General features: G+C 42.2%; 2 protein-coding genes across 2 annotated transcripts in view; both read right to left on the reverse strand.

Annotated features, from left to right (window-relative positions):
- Nucleotides 1–6,892, reverse strand: part of ADCK1 (aarF domain containing kinase 1) — a 124,411-nt gene extending 117,519 nt beyond the window's left edge. The window contains exons 1-2 of the mRNA XM_056851259.1: nucleotides 6,849–6,892; nucleotides 131–276 (exon numbers count right to left, since the gene is read on the reverse strand). Coding sequence (XP_056707237.1) covers nucleotides 131–265 — 135 coding nt within the window. The 5' untranslated portion in view covers nucleotides 266–276; nucleotides 6,849–6,892. The remainder of the gene's footprint in view (nucleotides 1–130; nucleotides 277–6,848) is intronic.
- Nucleotides 6,893–8,329: 1,437 nt separating this feature from the next.
- The window catches only part of LOC130479078 (metallothionein), a 118,900-nt gene continuing 110,310 nt past the window's right edge, over nucleotides 8,330–16,919 (reverse strand). Inside the window, exon 2 of the mRNA XM_056851389.1 lies at nucleotides 8,330–8,560. Within this exon, the coding sequence (XP_056707367.1) occupies nucleotides 8,357–8,548 (192 nt within the window). The 5' untranslated portion in view covers nucleotides 8,549–8,560 and the 3' untranslated portion in view covers nucleotides 8,330–8,356. The remainder of the gene's footprint in view (nucleotides 8,561–16,919) is intronic.

Below are 16,919 nucleotides of genomic sequence, written 5' to 3' on the forward strand. Positions count from 1 at the left end.
TCTCACCTGGTTTGACTCTCAGTTACATAACGTTTAGCAAAAATGGGCACTCTGGAGTCCAACTCCTTCTAGCCGCACCTTAAATAACTTTTACACCTTCCTTCTCACAACCTGCCAGATGGAAACTTACTGTGGCAATTGCTCTGCCGACTCGAACAACTCCAAAGTCATTGGGATCCAGGGGTTTGCTGCTGTACAGGTAGAAGCCAGTGGAGGCGGCAGCCACCGTGGCCAACGAAGCCAGTTTCAAAGCCCTTCTGGCCATGGCAGCAACCACTGCAGAGAAATTTCACAGGAGTCATTTCAGAGCAAGGAAACAAGAGGATGCAAGACCCACTCTAAAATGAGTTGACAGAATGTTCTTACTGTAATGATTGATAGACAGATAGTCAGATTGCAAAATATTTAAAACATGAGGTGCTTCAAATGGTACAGGAAGTAGGAGTCTGTACAATTCCTGGACAGCTCAAAGATACATCTGGCTCTGCATAGCCAGGCCTGCACTCCTACACACCTCTCCTGTGCCCCATCACTGCTTGTTCCCCAGCTGAGTACATTAGAACCAAAAGCAACCAAAAGCAATGGGTGGGGCGCAAAGGGCCAAACTACACATTACATTTTGTAATGAGTCCACACAACAGCTACAGGGATTTACATATTAAATCTGCAGGGGGGCAATTTGTCTTGAGAATGCAACATGGGACAAGGGGCTCCTGCCCCCTCCATCATTTTGAGGTGTGGAGTTATTTGCCCCATTTTGGAGCTGCATATTGACAGCATGTAAGTGCGTGATGTGCCGTCAAGTTGCATCCGACTTATGGCAACCCAGTAGGGGTTTTCAAGGCAAGAGACTAACAAAGGTGGTTTGCCATCGCCTTCCTCTGCATAGCGACCCTTGTATTCCTTGGTGCTCTCCCATCCAAATACTAACCAGGGCCAACCCTGCTTAGCTTCTGAGATCTGACAAGATCAGACTAGCCCGGACCATCCAGGTCAGTGCCATTGGCAGCATACCAGACCCAGAACCAACTTGTTACAAAATGTAACATATAGTTTGGTGAACCAGAGTGGCACTTTTTCAGGGTGGAACTAGACATCAATGGTGCAGGTCCTAAGAAGACTTATATGCCATGGGCTTAGAAAGGTGTAAATTGGATTAGGGTCGCACTGTAAGTCAGCAAAAGCATGTTCCCAAACCGTGTTTGATGACATCACTGCAATGCAGGGCCTGGGAGGCATTTACAGGAGAGGATCTGCAAGCCATCCCAATGCCCTGCAATTCCCTCCCACCCACATCCTTCTCCCAACAGTTTCCCCCCTCAGCCTGGCTGATTTTGGAACCTGGGGGAAGGAATAACAATTGTGGCGAAGGAGAGACTCAAAGGGGGAATCACTGGATGGGGGAAGCGTTAAGCATCTCCATCCCATCCACTGATTCTCCCACTCTGCATTGTAACTTATCATTCTACTCCCATACTTGCAACTTGGCTACACTGTCTGGGAGAAGACATGGTACAAGTGTTTGCCTATATCCTTCAGCTGCCGAGAGCCACGTTGGTCCACGCCAAATTCCGAAAGCAAAAGCCATATAATACCTTATTAGTTGATCCTTGGCTTTTGTTTAAGGATTACACCCTTTGGGGATATGCCAAGAAGCAATGTTTTTTGACTGCAGGAAGGTTCCTTTGCTGAGAGGCAGAGCACTTACTTTGCATGTAGAATCCCACCCCGCAGGTCAATCCTATCATCTCCAGTTAAAGCGATATTCTGCAGCAGAGGTGAGGCAAGATGACTGCTTGGAGAGAGACTGCCAATCAAAGTAAGTGGCACTGGTCTAAATGGACCAATGGCCTATGGCTATATCTAATACAAATATATTTACATGTAGCATAGTCATATCAAGGTTGTAAATTATAGCAAAATCTTCCTAGCTGTAAGAGCAAAAATTATCTAGGTTAGTAGATCAATCTTCTTCCTTTTAGGTATTTTTTTGGGTGTGGGGGGGACCCTATCACAATTCTAAACCACATTTTAACAAAGTGAATAAATATTTCTATTCCTAGTCCTTTATTTTTTAATTTTTATAACAGAGACATAGACCTTTTTACTAGCAGCGACTTGAAAAGACATTTTTATCTTTCATTTCCCATGTTCTTCCCATTATTCTTCTCCAAGAACGCATGCCTGCAGACGCCATCTGTTGCCATGTTTTATTCTTACCTGAAGCCATATTGTGCAGTTGGAGTCATCGCAAATATTGCCATATCTACTAATTGCAACACCTCGCAAGTTTGGTAGGGAGCCTCAGCAACAGCCAGGCTTTTTAAACAACAAAGACACCTGTTTGTGTACTAATTTATCCTTGTAATAAAAGGGAGATATTAAAATGTAAAGTAAAAAAGAACAGTTAGAATAAATTGCTTGGAAAATTTTCCATAAGGTGTACCTCTAGCATGTAAACAAGCAGCTATGGCATCCCTAGGGGAACTTTAAATGCTCTGTCGGCTGTGAAATATGCCTCTTACACTCCAGTTCTAAACAAAAGAGGCCATACTGAGTCTGGTGGAATCCACTGCTGGTGGAAAACAGCCACGAAAAAAGGCTTTGCTGAGAACCATGAGACCTGTGTTGACCAAAGCCATGTGAGATGTAGTAGGTAGGGGAGTTAAGGGGAGATGCTCAGGCTGGTTGGATCCATCTTGATGTTTGATGCAGAACAGAGTGACAGGAGAAGGCGTTTTATTATGAGGTTAATTATGATTTCCCTCTACTATAGGGGAGGGGTGTGGCTCAGTGGTTGAGCCTCTGCTTGGCATGCAGAAGGTCCCAGGTTCAATCCCTGGCATCTCCAGTTAAAGGAACTAGGCGATTAGGTGATGGGAAAGACCTCTGCCTGAGATCCTAGAGAGCCGCTGCGAGTCCGAGTTGACAATACTGACTTTGATGGACCAAGGGTCTAATTCAGTAGAAGGCAACTTCATGTGTATGTTCATGTGTACATTGCACAGACTTCTAAGTGCATGGATGACCAAGTTTTTGTGATTCTTCCAGCTCTGTTTTCCTCAATACATTTATATTTATATACATGTTTAGAAGGGCCTTTTTAATGAGGGATACATTTTATAGCCTGATCTCAGAAACTAAACTGGAAGGGAGACTTCAAAGGAAGATTCTGCAGAGGAAGGCAATGGCAAACCACCTCTGCTCAATCACTTGCCTTGAAAGCCCCACCAGGGGTCACTATAAGTTTGTTGCGACAGCACTTTCCACACATACATTTTATACATGTTCATAAGTTTTTATATGGTTTAATGTCTTTAAGCCCTCACCTGGGTAATCTAGGCTAGCCTGATCTCGTCAGATCTCAGAAGCTAAGCAGGGTCGACCCTGGCAAGTACTTGGATGGGAGACCTCCAAAGAATACCAGGGTTGTGACACGGAGGGAGGCAATGGCAAACCACCTCTGAACATCTCTTGCCTTGAAAGCCCCACCAGGGGTCGCTATAAGTCAGATGTGACTTAACAGCAAAAAAAAAAAAGTCTGTGAAAATTTCCTAGATGGTTTTTATTGTATGCCTTGTTTTTTTATTGTATTTATGGTTTTTACTGTTAGGAAGCCAGACTATAAATGAAGTAAATAAATTGTTTTAGTTATTGTAATCTACTTTTATTTACTTCATTTATAGTTCATCTTTCTCCCAAGGTGACTAAAGTGACAATATTCCACAGATCAAGATCACCATCAATTTGACTCAAATATGACCAATGCCAATGAACCCCTATAAACCAATACAGACAATCCAGTCATGATTGAGCAATTTATTGACCATTTGGTGTGTAATTACACAGAACAGGAATAACTGAGATCTTCCCTGCAATTATACAGCTAATTAAAATCTTTACCATAGAATTTTTCTTTTCTGTTGTGCATTCTAGGCCAGAGAAAGGACTCATTCCTTTTAATTAGAAAGCAAACATCGTGATCTCAAAGACATTGGTTATGCATTTTTTCCTCTATAGACACCTTTTAATCAGCATGATTCATCTCTTTCCTGGTGGCAGTCCCACCCATGAGGCATAAATTTGGAGGCTCATTCCATTCAAAGCATTGTAAAAAATTACGGGACAACAAACTGGAATTTGCTAATGAACATACACACAACAAGGAGGCACAGCCAATCCCAGCTTCCAGATAAGTATGCCTATAAGATACAATATGCCAGCAAATAAGTGTTTGTTGCATTTACTTTTCGGTGCACACTTTAAAAAATGCACATCTTAAAAAACGTACTGTAGACCAACGTTTCTTAAACTGTGGGTTGCGACCCCACATGGGGTCGCGTAACTGAATGTGGGAGTCACGAAACAAGCACATCCATCTAATAAAATGTAAAATTATATGCATACCAAAGAATTGGTATAAATGTCTTTATGATTTATTATGATTAAATGTTTGATTTGTATACCTATTTTATATACCTATATACCCAGGGTCGCGTAAAAATTTCTTGGCCGAAAAAGGGTCGCGAGTGGAAAAAGGTCAAGAAGCCCTGCTGTAGACAACCCTCACCGCTGCCACCTGGTGGAAGACTGAGGATCTTCTTGGTTGTGGCACCAAAACTCTAGAACCGTCTCCCCAGAGAGATCTGTCTGTCCCCCTCTGCTGCCATCTTCTGCCAGTGGAAGAAGACTTTTATTTTGTTTGGCTTTCCCTCAGCGATCCCTCATAGAATCATAGAGTTGGAAGGGCCATACAGGCCATCTAGTCCAACCCCCTGCTCAATGCAGGATCAACCTAAAGCATCCCTGCCAAGTGTTTGTCCAGCCACTGCTTGAAGACTGCCAGTGAGAGGGAGTTCACTACCTCCCTCTTTCCTGACCAATGTTTTAATTGTTTTTATTTTAGCTCTGTTTTTTGTTTAAATGTTGTATCTGGGGGTTAAATTGTTTTTAAATGCGATTTTATTATGCATTTTTTTAATTGTTAGCTGCCTTAGTGGCCCTTACGAGGGCAGAAAAGTGGGATATACATTTTGTAAATAGAATAAATAAAACATTTTTCATAGACCCTCCCACCAAATTTTAAATATAAATATTCTTCTGATGAGGAAAAAATATTCATGCTGGGGCTCTTATGGCAAGAAATGGTCTCCCATTACTCCAGCTTTGCTTCCAAGAGAAGCCAAGAGTTTGTAAGTTTAAAGAATCTTGTGCAATTTAACACCTACGTTTTAAATATCAGTGCTTGCAGTTTCCAGTGCTTAGGGCCTGAAGATCTCCCAGAATTATAACTTACTTCCAGATCACCAAAATCAGTTCCCCTGGAGAAAATGGTCCCTCCCTCCCTGAACCTTGCCCTCCCCAGGCTCTACTCCCAAATATCCAAGAATTTCCCAACCCAAACATGGCAACCCTTGGGTGCTTTTTAAGGTGGCCATTGCTTTGAGTACAAAACCACTTTTGTTAAGGTAGGACAGTAGACCACTTAAAATAGTTTTTCAATGCCAAAATGAAAACATGTACACAATTAACACTTGAGAGAAAACTCTGGTTGTCTGTCATCCTTGAGCGATAACTATTACTGTCTTTACTCAAATGCACTGGGGAATTTTCCAGGTATGCCATCAAGAAAAGAAAAAAAGAGTGGATTATCTTACGTTCACAAATTACAGATATGCCCAATTTTAAAAAAACTTTTTGTGTATAGCATGGGGGGGGGGCGTGTATTCAGGGTCATCTTCCTTTCAAGTAAATATGGTGAGAATAGACTAGATTAATTCATGACATCATATTCCCTATTACTATGTATGGGTGTGAAAGCTGGACAGTGAAGAAAGCTGATAGGAAGAAAATAGATTCCTTTGAAATGTGGTGTTGGAGGAGAGTGTTACGGACTCCGTGGACTGCCCAAAAAACAAATCAGTGGGTTATAGATCAAATCAAGCCCGAACTGACCCTAGAAGCTAAAATGACTAAACTGTGGCTGTCATATTTTGGCCACGTCATGAGATGACAAGAGTCACTGGAAAAGACAGTCATGCTAGGAAAAGTGGAGGGCAGCAGGGAAAGAGGAAGACCCAACAAGAGATGGATGGACTCAATAAAGGAAGCCACAGCCTTCAATTTGCAAGATTTGAGCAAGGCTGTCAAAGATAGGACATTTTGGAGGGCTTTCATTCATAGGGTCGCCATGAGTCGGAAGCGACTTGACGGCACTTAACACACACACACACACATGGTGAGAACGCGAAGATCCTCTGCACACTGCAGGAAGGGGGGGTCAACGGAAGATCTTTAGCTTTCATGGCACTAGAGACTGTCTTCTGGCTGCCTACAGACAACCTGATCTCGCCTCCCCAGGTGAAAAGTGCCCCTTAGCAGACTCATTGCAGCGAAACGTCCGAGCTCCGAAGAAACCGAGCCGGTGCTTTTAGAAAAGGGCATGCGAATCCAGGGAGAACCAAGAGAGGGCAGGAAATGCCGGCTGGATGAATGAATGAAGGGTCAACAAGGAGATAAGGCAGCCAGTCCCGCGAGCGGGCTGGAAGGGATTATGGTGCGTGGTGATACTGGGTGCGAAGGCAGGGGTTAAACAGAGGCCGGATGAATCGCCCCGAATTTACTTGTATATTTGGCCTTAGGAAATGTGTGTGTGGGGGGTGCCATGCCAGTTCCTCAGAACCCTCGGCGGTCTCCCCATTAGTTACCCGGCGTTCTAAATTCCGAAAGGCTTTGTTGTACCTTGAATGAGTCCAAAGGTAGTTCTCTCCTCCCCTCCCCCCCGCCCCGATCGCTTCGTCCAATCGTCCACCACAGACAGTGAACGGCGAGCCACATCCAGCACTTACCGGCTTCCGGGGAACCGCGACAATTTTATTTGGCGAAATCAAAGCTTCCCCCCCCCCACCATCTCTCTCTCGCACGTGGTACTGACTTTTCTCCGCAGGGGATGCTGGGACTTGTAGTTCCTCTTGTAACTCCAGCGTCCGCGTCCCTGGCGCGTACGAGCTCTAAAGAACTACAGTGCCACAGTACTGGGCGGTTTCATTGAAAGGGAATGGGAGGCTACGCTCTCCTGTCGGCTAGCAAATTGTTGTGAGGCCGCCTCCATTAATCCTTGTTTTTGTAATTCACAGTGGATCGCCGTGTTAGCCTGTCTGCAGTAGTAGAAAAGGGCAAGAGTCTAGTAGCACCTTAAAGACTAACAAAAATATTTTCTGGCAGGGTATGAGCTTTCGTGAGCTACAGCTCACTTCTTCAGAGCTTTCGTGAGCCACAGCTCACTTCTTCAGATACTGGGGCAGATACTGAAGAAGTGAGCTGTGGCTCACAAAAGAAAATATACAAAAATAAAAATACAAAAAGGAAAAATACAAAAAGGAAAAATCAAAAGGAAAAATAACAAAAATATTTTCTGGAAGAGTATTTTCTTTCGTGAGCCACAGCTCACTTCTTCAGATCCTGAAGAAGTGAGCTGTGGCTCACGAAAGAAAATATTTTTGTGAGTCTTTAAGGTGCTCCTGGACTCTTGCCCTTGTTTTGTAGTTCAGCCTTTGAAATAACCTACACGCATCAGCAACTGGGCTGCTTCTGGGAGGCTGGTTCATCTTTGTTGTGAAAGAACAGGGCAGACCGCTCCGCCTTTCAGTCTCCTTCAGAAACGCAATTTCCCAATCTGCCTACTCAAGCTGTCGCCATCCTGCAGAATCATTGGCCACCATCTCAGCTGGGCACATAATGCCACCTAAGATCGGTTGCTGTCCTTTAACACCCTCCATTTAAAACTGGATCAATATGTTTAAATGTTTTCTGTTCCTGGAATTATGTTAATATAATTTTTATACAGGAACGTGCTAATAAATACATTCGACATCTCACATATTAGGAGCTGAACTAAACCTAGAGAGCCACTGTGGTGTAGTGGTTAGATGTTGCCCTAGGATTTGGAAGACCCAGGTATGAGTCCCCACTCTGCCATGGACGTTAACTGGATGACCTCAGGCCAAGACTAACCTACTTTATAAGGCTGTTGTGACGATTAAAAGGAATTAGGGAAGAATGGTATTGTATGCCACTTTGGGTCCCCACTGGGTAGAAAAGCAGGGTATAGGTATCTGTGTGTGTTAAGTGCAGTCAAGTTGCTTCTGACTTATCAATATACTGTTATAATTATAGGTTCTCTGAATTCCCAGCTTTCATTTTTAAAAAGGGGGAAAGGCATATCTCCGTGAGGGAAAGGCCTGCTCAAACTATCATTACAACATTATATGCAACACAGGTACAAAATACTCATTGTGGTCAAACAGTCATCTTTTTGACCGTACAGAATATTTACAAAGAACAGAACAGTGCATTTTTAGTTGCAACAGCTGCATTTACTAGACAGCGGCTCTTTGCAGATGCAGCCCTTGGCACAGTTGCTGCAGCCAGATGGGCAACAGGAACAGCAGCTTTTTTTGCAGGAAGTACATTTACAATTTTTGCATTTGCAGGAACCAGCACAGGTGCAAGAACCACCAGCAGCGCAGGGGCAGTCCTGAGGATCCATCACGCTCAGAGGCTTCTCGCAGTTGACACCAACGGCTTGTAACAGAAGATCAAAGCGGAGCGGGGAAAGGCATATCTTCGTGAGGGAAAGGCCTGAGACTTATTAAAGCTGGGAATTTAGAGAGCCTGCTCAAACTATCATTACAACATTATATTGATATATCAATATTTTAGTGCCTTTCAAAAAAATAAAAAATGAAACTTCTCATCTTTGGAAGGGGAGAGAGGGAATAGTTCAACAATGACAGCTGTCCAATCATCAAAAAGTGGGCTGGAGATGGGTGGGAGAGGGCAGGACAAAGAAAACAAGACAGAAACATTACATACAAGGAAAAAGACTGAAAATCAGCTTCCAGAAAAAGCATCAGGGTAAAAGTGGTAAAAGAGCTGGAGGAAACCCATTGGGGGCGGGGGGATGACGATGACAAAAACGGAAGTAAAAACTACAGGCAGAAAAATGCATGTGGAAATCGGGGTGAAGCCGTATGGGGCCAGAACTGACAGAAAAACCCCAAGCGGAAAAGCCCTATGTGTCTCACTGCAAAAAGTGGTCTTGAACAAACTGGAAAACACAGGGGGTGGGGAGGAAAACTAAAAGCACAAATATGTGTCCAGAAATCAGGGGAGAAACCAAAACCATGTGGGGCCACAAGCAATGGGGGGGACGACATGCAGAAAAGCCTTGAAAGACAAAGCCCAAAGTAGGGCTATACCAGTGAAGGGGGGAAAGCTATATAGGTAGAGGATGCCTCAGTTTTAAGTTACTTTGCCACATGCTGCAATCCAGAACATAGCTGAGAGGGGCATAATCAGTTCTCACTCCAGTCCTGGAGGTCACCAGGGTCAGGATTAGCTGGCAACCTGATGGAATCTCTGAAAACTTGTCCAGTCAGGGAACTGTTGCTTTCCTTCCCTTTGGAGAAAAGGGAAGTGCTGCACTTGGGGACACTATTGTGGTGGAAGAAGACCTTGCCTACCTAGACACTGGGAAGCCCGGCCACCAGAAATAAGGACTTCATAGGAACATGCTATGTCCTTTCTCCCCTTCCTGAAGGCAGTGCCAGGCTTACAGGTGAATGGAAAATATATTTTCAGTGCTCCCGCTGCCCCCCAAGGGAACCACAAGTAACTGGTTTCAAGACAAGGAAGAAGCATTGAGGCCATGGCAGAGGTAGCATTTGAATTCAGGTCTCCAAGATATTGGCGGATCTACTATGAAACTAATTAAGCTTAAATTTCAGGGGCCCTAATCCCAGAGGGGCCCTGAAGCAACTTTTTTTTTAATGAGTGAAATTTTCAACAAAATCGATGGAGTTTTTTAAAGTGTTTGTTATTAAAATAAGGCTTTTTAGTAACAGAATCATAAGCCAATGGGTTGAAGTCCTTAATATTGATCTTAGAATATACTCTAATAACTATTTAATATGGCCTCAAAATGTCCCTGTAATTGGTCACATTTTAAAAAAATTTCGGGGGCTTGCAGCACCCAAGCCCCCAGTTGTATGGACTCACTGAGCTTGCCAGAATCTATTCATAGCTTACATTTTGGCAGCTGGATCTTCGAATCCTTCTTTGGTGCACGGCTTAATAGTTCTATAGCCCTTAGGCTAGAGCCAGTCAGAACCATAAAAAGACATCTGAATTCTCAATTCAGGCTGCACTCGTCTCACTTATGCATTTGAACACCAAAAATCAGATTTTCACCTCTTTATCCTAACGAATCCCCTCTGATGACCTTCTATTAGAGAACGAACCAATGCATCTGCTATAGAACAACCCCACTGAAGAAGATAGCAGTTACCCAGACCTCGTTGCTGGTGGGAAGGGACTCACTATTTTCAAGGACTCTACCCCACCACCCTGTTCTCCACCATTTGGGCCTCAAGGTCCTTGCAAGGGCTGCAAGGCCCTTTGGACCTTGTTGGATGTTGCCCTATTGTTGCTGGTTGCGAAGGGGCCCCCATTCATGCTTCAGGGTCCCAAAAATGTAGGTCTGCCATTGCTCCAAGATCCATTGCTTTGTCCGCTGGGACCTGAACTGGTAAAACACCATTTTTACTCAAATGTTTGCTTCGCCTGCTTAATCATAGGCGAGCAGCACCAGTGCCTTCCCCCATGCCAGCTTGCATTCAAGGTCCTTAACAAGTACTAGAATACTCAATAAACTGGAATATTTCCAACGTCTCCCCCCGCATGATAATCAAGGATAAAATGTGCTCATTAGGAACAATGGACGTGTTGATGACAAGGGAAAACATTGGCAGGTGTGAAGGCTGAAGCTTCCTCTACAGCTGGCTTCTAACTAGGACCTCCTTACCACCAGAAAGAAGAATAATGACAAACATCACCATTTTCAGGAAGACGAAACTGATTTCTTTTCTAAAGCAGTGCTCGAATAATGTTGATGATAATAAACAGATTTTGAAAAAGTTTAAATGTATTTTCTAGCAAAAAGAATCAAGAAAAAGAATAGAGAATCTTACTGAGCAGTAATATTGTTGGAAAGACACCAGGTCTAGGGTACCAAAAGCTCTGTTTCACTCTTCCCATGTAGTAGGAAGTTTCCAGGGCAGTCTTTTACATCAGTTTCCTGATGATGAAAGAGTACGGCAGATTTAATGGTGTTTTTGAAATGTCTGCTGTTTGCATACTAAGGAGAAGGAGGCTGTATATAGCAGAATTCTTTGGCAGTCTTTCTGGAATCTTTTTCCCCAGCCAAATCCAAATCCCAAGCTTTGGCCTTTTCCACATGCATCGCTTACCCCAGATTTTCTACGTGGTCGATTATCCTTCAGTGGGCAGATGAGAACCACCAAGCTATTTGTGCCCCCACCCACCCAATGAGAACATGTGTGTCCGCTTTCTAATGGCTACCCAAATTCCATTGCATTTCATGCTGCAGAGTCTTGTGGTATCCTGATTTAACGTAAGTAGATCCCATTTGGTGGCCATGTTATACACAAGTAAGGATTTAACATGATGAATATGTTTGGAACAGCATAGCCAACATTTCAGTGTTACAACTCCTGTACCTTGGGCAGTTACAGAGACATCAGTGCCCTTTGCCATGCCACAGTGCTGCAGCAGCTTGAACCCCAAACATTTCAAAAATCTAGCATCGTTGTCCTACCAAATGACAACCTGAACAAGAAAATCTGAATGTTGAAAAATTGACTCCATTTTGTGCTGTCCAATATACTTTGGCATATTGAACTATAAGGACTGTAACAATGCTAGTTCTGACCAAAAATGTCGATCAGTACAGTTTGTTAGTAATTTTGCACTGGGTTGGATCCAGCAATCATTTTCATTCAATCTCATCCAGTTCCCCTCCTTAGTACAGCCTCCATTCCACAAGGATTTTGTATAAGTAGGTCCCATGATAGCATAGCCTTTTTGGTGGTCAGTGGGGACCCCTCCTTTCTTTCTCGTAAGCAGAAAAGCTGGTTGGATTCAACCCACCGTTCTTCCCAACCACATCCTGCAGTACGAATTGTTACCACTCTGAGCATCTGACGATCTTATTTCCTTGCCATGATGGTTAGGAGGAGTTGGTTTTGTACATGTAGTTAAATTATAATTCGTTTCCTGCTGTGTGGAGAAAAAATGTTACCCATGATTCACTTACTTCAATCACTGAATCACAAACATTGTGTTATATTCTGTGAGACCCACTCACTCAAACCACTTTAATCTGTATTTTAAAGGCATCATATTTCCTTTTTGAAATCTCTTTCTTTGTCTGAAGCCGAAAGGCACATTAGTGGTATTTTGCTCTTGGCCAGATACCTTTTGCCTTTTCCTGTCCTTGGTTTGGCAGCTGATGCCATTGTATAAGACAGGTCAAGCTGACACACGAACTGTGTTTCAAGATCAGCCTCAGCTGTAAGCCAGTCCAGGAAGAGCCACTTAGAAGGGATGTCAATGGATGGAGACCATCCATAAGGGGACTTTGACAAGGCTGCAGAGTAATTGGATTACCGGTAAATCAGCTGAGAGTAGGAAAAATGTGCCAAGAACAAGTTGGACTCATTTCTAATAAAGATAATATGTTTTGATATGTTTTGAATTGGACAGGAGGAGTTTACACGGGTGGTAGGAGCCAGGTTAGCTTATATGTATGTACGTGCCTTCAAGTAATATACAACTTATAATGACCCCAGCAAGGGGCTTTCAAGGCTTTTGAAAAGCAGAAGTGGTTTGCCATTGCCTTCCTCTGCAGTCTTCCTTGGTGGTCTCTCATCCAAGTAACAACCCAGCTTAGTTTCTAAGATCTTATGAGATCCACATCTCTTAGGTGAGCTGGGCCATTTTCTAATAAGGAGGGGAGTACTTTTGGGGCTAGATAAGAAGACAATTTCCACCAGCAATAAGATTATTGATCAACTGGTGAGTTATCTGTCTCCTTTATCATGTACTAACCTGGTGAAATGAAACATGAATCCTCGAGCAGGGCTGCTGAGCCAAATTAATGCAAAGCACAGGGCAATGTGAACATTAGACAAGGACCAGCCTGAGAAGGCTTTGTGAAAGTTTCAAAAGGAACAGTAGCTGTTCCCTGCATGGATTTTTCATAGTAATCTTTCACCCCACTGCTTTTGCCCAATAACTTGCTTTATTGCTTGCTTTTTCCACATGATTATCTACCCTAGTGCTTTGTGCCAACCATCTACCCCTGTGAGTGTTCATTCCAGTAACCATCTACCCCAGTAATTAATGCTAATGACCTGCTTCAGTGGCATTCTGTCACAATTACTTAGTGCAATGGTTGTTTACCCGAATTACTTTCTGTTCTAGTTAGAGGGAAGATGATTGGTGGACCAATGACATGAAGAGACGTCCATTCTAGGGCATAAAAGAAGAAACCGTGCTCCAGACAAGTACAGAGGTTCCTTTGCCTCTCTCTTCTCTTTCACAATGGTCTCTGCTTCCAACCTCTGTTCTGAATGGGTCCAGCCTGTTGTTGTAAACCACCCAGACTGACAGCTCCCATAAGGCCTGGCTAACTCATTCTGTTTGTTATATTGTTCTTGGAAACGGGTGAGATTATTTTAATCTTGTTCTTATGAAGACTTTGTGTTGTGATAAGATTTATTTACATTTCTGATTTATCCTCTTTTGGACTGAGGAAATAGAAAATAAAAATTATTGAATGAACCTTGTTGCATCAACATTTTAATCTATAATTGGCACAAAATTTATTGTTGTATCTGTGTAAAGCAGCTGAACAGTTACGAGTATTAGGGTTGTATTTGATTCCTTTCAAATGGATTTTTTTTTTTTTTTGCCACAAGGCTTAAAAGATCACTCTAAACTCATTTAGGTGTACAAGCCTGTGAGGGACAGTCAACAATTGACAGAAAGGGAGGGATGTGCCCATATCTGCTTTCTATCAGCATCTGTTCTTTTGCTTCAGTATTATCTGGTCCTTGTGGCTCTTAGCTGAGTTGCCTAAATCTGGGACTGCAACAAAGAAAAAATCTTCAGGTTTTTATAATAATGATATAACATGTGCAAGAACACTAGGTAATTACGTAACCACAGCTAAACCATTCTATAATTAGAACATGCACATAATTTGGATGATTAGAACTATTTTTTATGTGATTGTGCTGCTGGGTCACAATAAACCACTCAGTTTAGGATAAAAATATGTCTTCACATCACGTGAAGTTAGAAAATTAGAGATCACCCCAAACAGCCAATGAAGATCTGAAATATTTTATTGTCTTGCTAAGCCAATAAATACCCCCACAAAGATACATGTGTTCATAGCTTGCACTTCGGTTTTATATGTAGGTCACCATGTCAAGTAACTTTGGATTTGCAGCTCACCATACCAGAAAGGTTGAGAACCACTACTCTAGATCACTGGCAATGCATTGGACTGGTTTGAGCTGAGAGCTATGAGTGACAATCAATCGTTTCATATAGTTACGTCTTTAGACCTGTCCTATAGGTTGTTTCTGGGCACCAGTCTCACCTTGTCACTTGGTTTCTTCAGTTTGTTGATGGAGTATTACAATCTCAAGAATGCCTGGTTCAAATCCTTCAGGTGTGAATCCGTCTACAAAGAACAGGAGTGAATGCAGTTTTAACATAGGGCTTGGTTGTAGACAATGGATCACGTATTGTACAAATTATTGCTGTATACAATCTGACATTTCTAGCCATGGGATTTTAGCAATTTTTTACCATTGTTCTTCCCTACATAGTACTTTATACTAGCTCTGCAATGAAATGCTAATAATTAGACTGCTTCTGGTATATTTCATAACAAGTGGCTGAATCTATATTTATACCAAGACCTAAATATCATCTGTCAATAAAACTCAATACTGGAATGTGCAAGATTATTATTTTCTTGAAAGAAGTGTAGCACGTTACAAAATTGACCTCATATTCAATTGCCCGATATTGTACTTAACACTACAGAGAATTCATAAAACTTTTACAAAAGCACTGATAGACTTTTCTCATCTTTCTTCTTCTATCCAATGTAATTACTGTATACCTTTTGATGTAATACTTGAGGGAATGTAAAGGATAGATTGTCAATGAGTTTGAACCTCCCCAACTTTTCTTTCCTTTTCTGTTAAGCAGACGATGCATGGACAGTTTGTTCCTTTTGACCGGACAACTGTAGTTTATTTTGATCACTTTAATACCACCAGGCATAAACCACCCTCTCCACAATCAATGGTTCAATATCAGCTGGAGTGATGCCCATGGTGGTTCTTAAGAGTGTGTCAGTTATGAACACGTCTTTGCCTTTTAAAATATTTGATCTGAATATCTACGGTTATAATAACATTCTCTGCAACCTTGTAATCCACTCTGAGCCTGACCTGGTCAGGAAAGGGCTGCCTAAAAATCCAACAAATAAATAAAGCCGGGAGGGGGTTTCTAATCAGCAGACCCTTTACCTAGAGCCACTTGCTAACAGCTGTCTTTCTCATCTAAAATGGTAAACAGCTTTTTGCCAGCCAGATTATCCAGAGTAGGGATCAAGAAGTCACTTGAGGGCCTTGTTGTGTTTGGATCCCAGGGTTCTCGACTTCGGTGTTGTTGTTCATGCTGTTTGGTTTGATCATCTTCATGATGACCCCCAGCGCCATGTTTGCTCCTTTCTCCCCTTTACGCATATTTCTTTGTCCCCATGTCCGTCACACGGACAGGGCAGGTGTGTGGCACTCCATGAACTGCAAACAATTGATGAACTGCTATGGTGGTAGATGGAGCCTGCTTCTGAAGAATGGTTATTCCATTTTGTTTAAGAGGCCACAACAATTAAAAAGCTCTTGTCACAATTCCAGGATGCATCTGTGGCAAACAGTGTCATTCTTGTTGCCCCAAAAATATTGTGCTATGAAAACAACAGAAACAACCCTCAGAGTTGAAGCAAGAAGTCTGCTCCTCCATTTTATCCTTATAACAACACCCTTGTGCAGAAGGTTAGGCTGAGCCTGATACCACCCTGTGTATTAACCCCCCCACAAAAAAAAACCCCTCTAGAAAAGTCAAGTCAAATGTATAACTGGTGCAATCTAAAATCACCAAACATTTCAGATTGTCTTTCAACTTAGCTTACTCTGGAGTCCTTGCAAAACGGCCGTGTCTCTTTTCAGTTTCCTACCCGCCCCCGGTGTTGGGCAGAGACAGTAGTATTTGGCTAAACCGCAATCCTTTCTTTATATATATATATAATTTTTCAATAATTGCTATACATCACATTTGACAATACATCCTATATACCAATCTTTGACTCGATAAAAAAATAAAAAATTATTAGGTGCATGTCTTCAGTATTGAATATAATTAATAATAATTGACTTCCCCACCGACTTCCTCCGTCCCTACAAATATCAGGTGTCTCCTTTGTATTAATATTTTCTAATCCGTATAAGTCATTATTTTAATGTTTTACTTTCCCCTTATTTAGTATATTTCGATAAGCAATAATAATATAATAGTAATAATAAAGAGAGAGAGAAAAAAAAGAAAAAATCATTTAAAAAATAAAAACAGAGACATAGCAAAGCACTTGAACATAATCTTCTCCATAGTGGGTAGCCGTGTTAGTCTGTTTGCAGTAGTCAAAACGGGCAAGAGTCCAGTAGCACCTTAAAAGACTAACAAAAATATTTTCTGGTAGGGTATGAGCTTGCGTGAGCCACAGCTCACTTCTTCAGATACAGCTAGAATGTCTTCTCCAGTCACTCATCTCTGTCATATACAATGGATTCAGATCTTTAAAAACTTTATATACCCCAAGTAAAACATTAAGTTGATATCATTTTTCTTCTACCACCCCCCCTCCTTTCCCAATTAAGTCAAATTGGTATTCTTCCGGCTAAACCGCAATCTTTTCA

The sequence above is a fragment of the Euleptes europaea genome, chromosome 6, assembly GCF_029931775.1.
Source record: "Euleptes europaea isolate rEulEur1 chromosome 6, rEulEur1.hap1, whole genome shotgun sequence".
Classification (NCBI taxonomy): Eukaryota; Metazoa; Chordata; class Lepidosauria; order Squamata; family Sphaerodactylidae; genus Euleptes; species Euleptes europaea.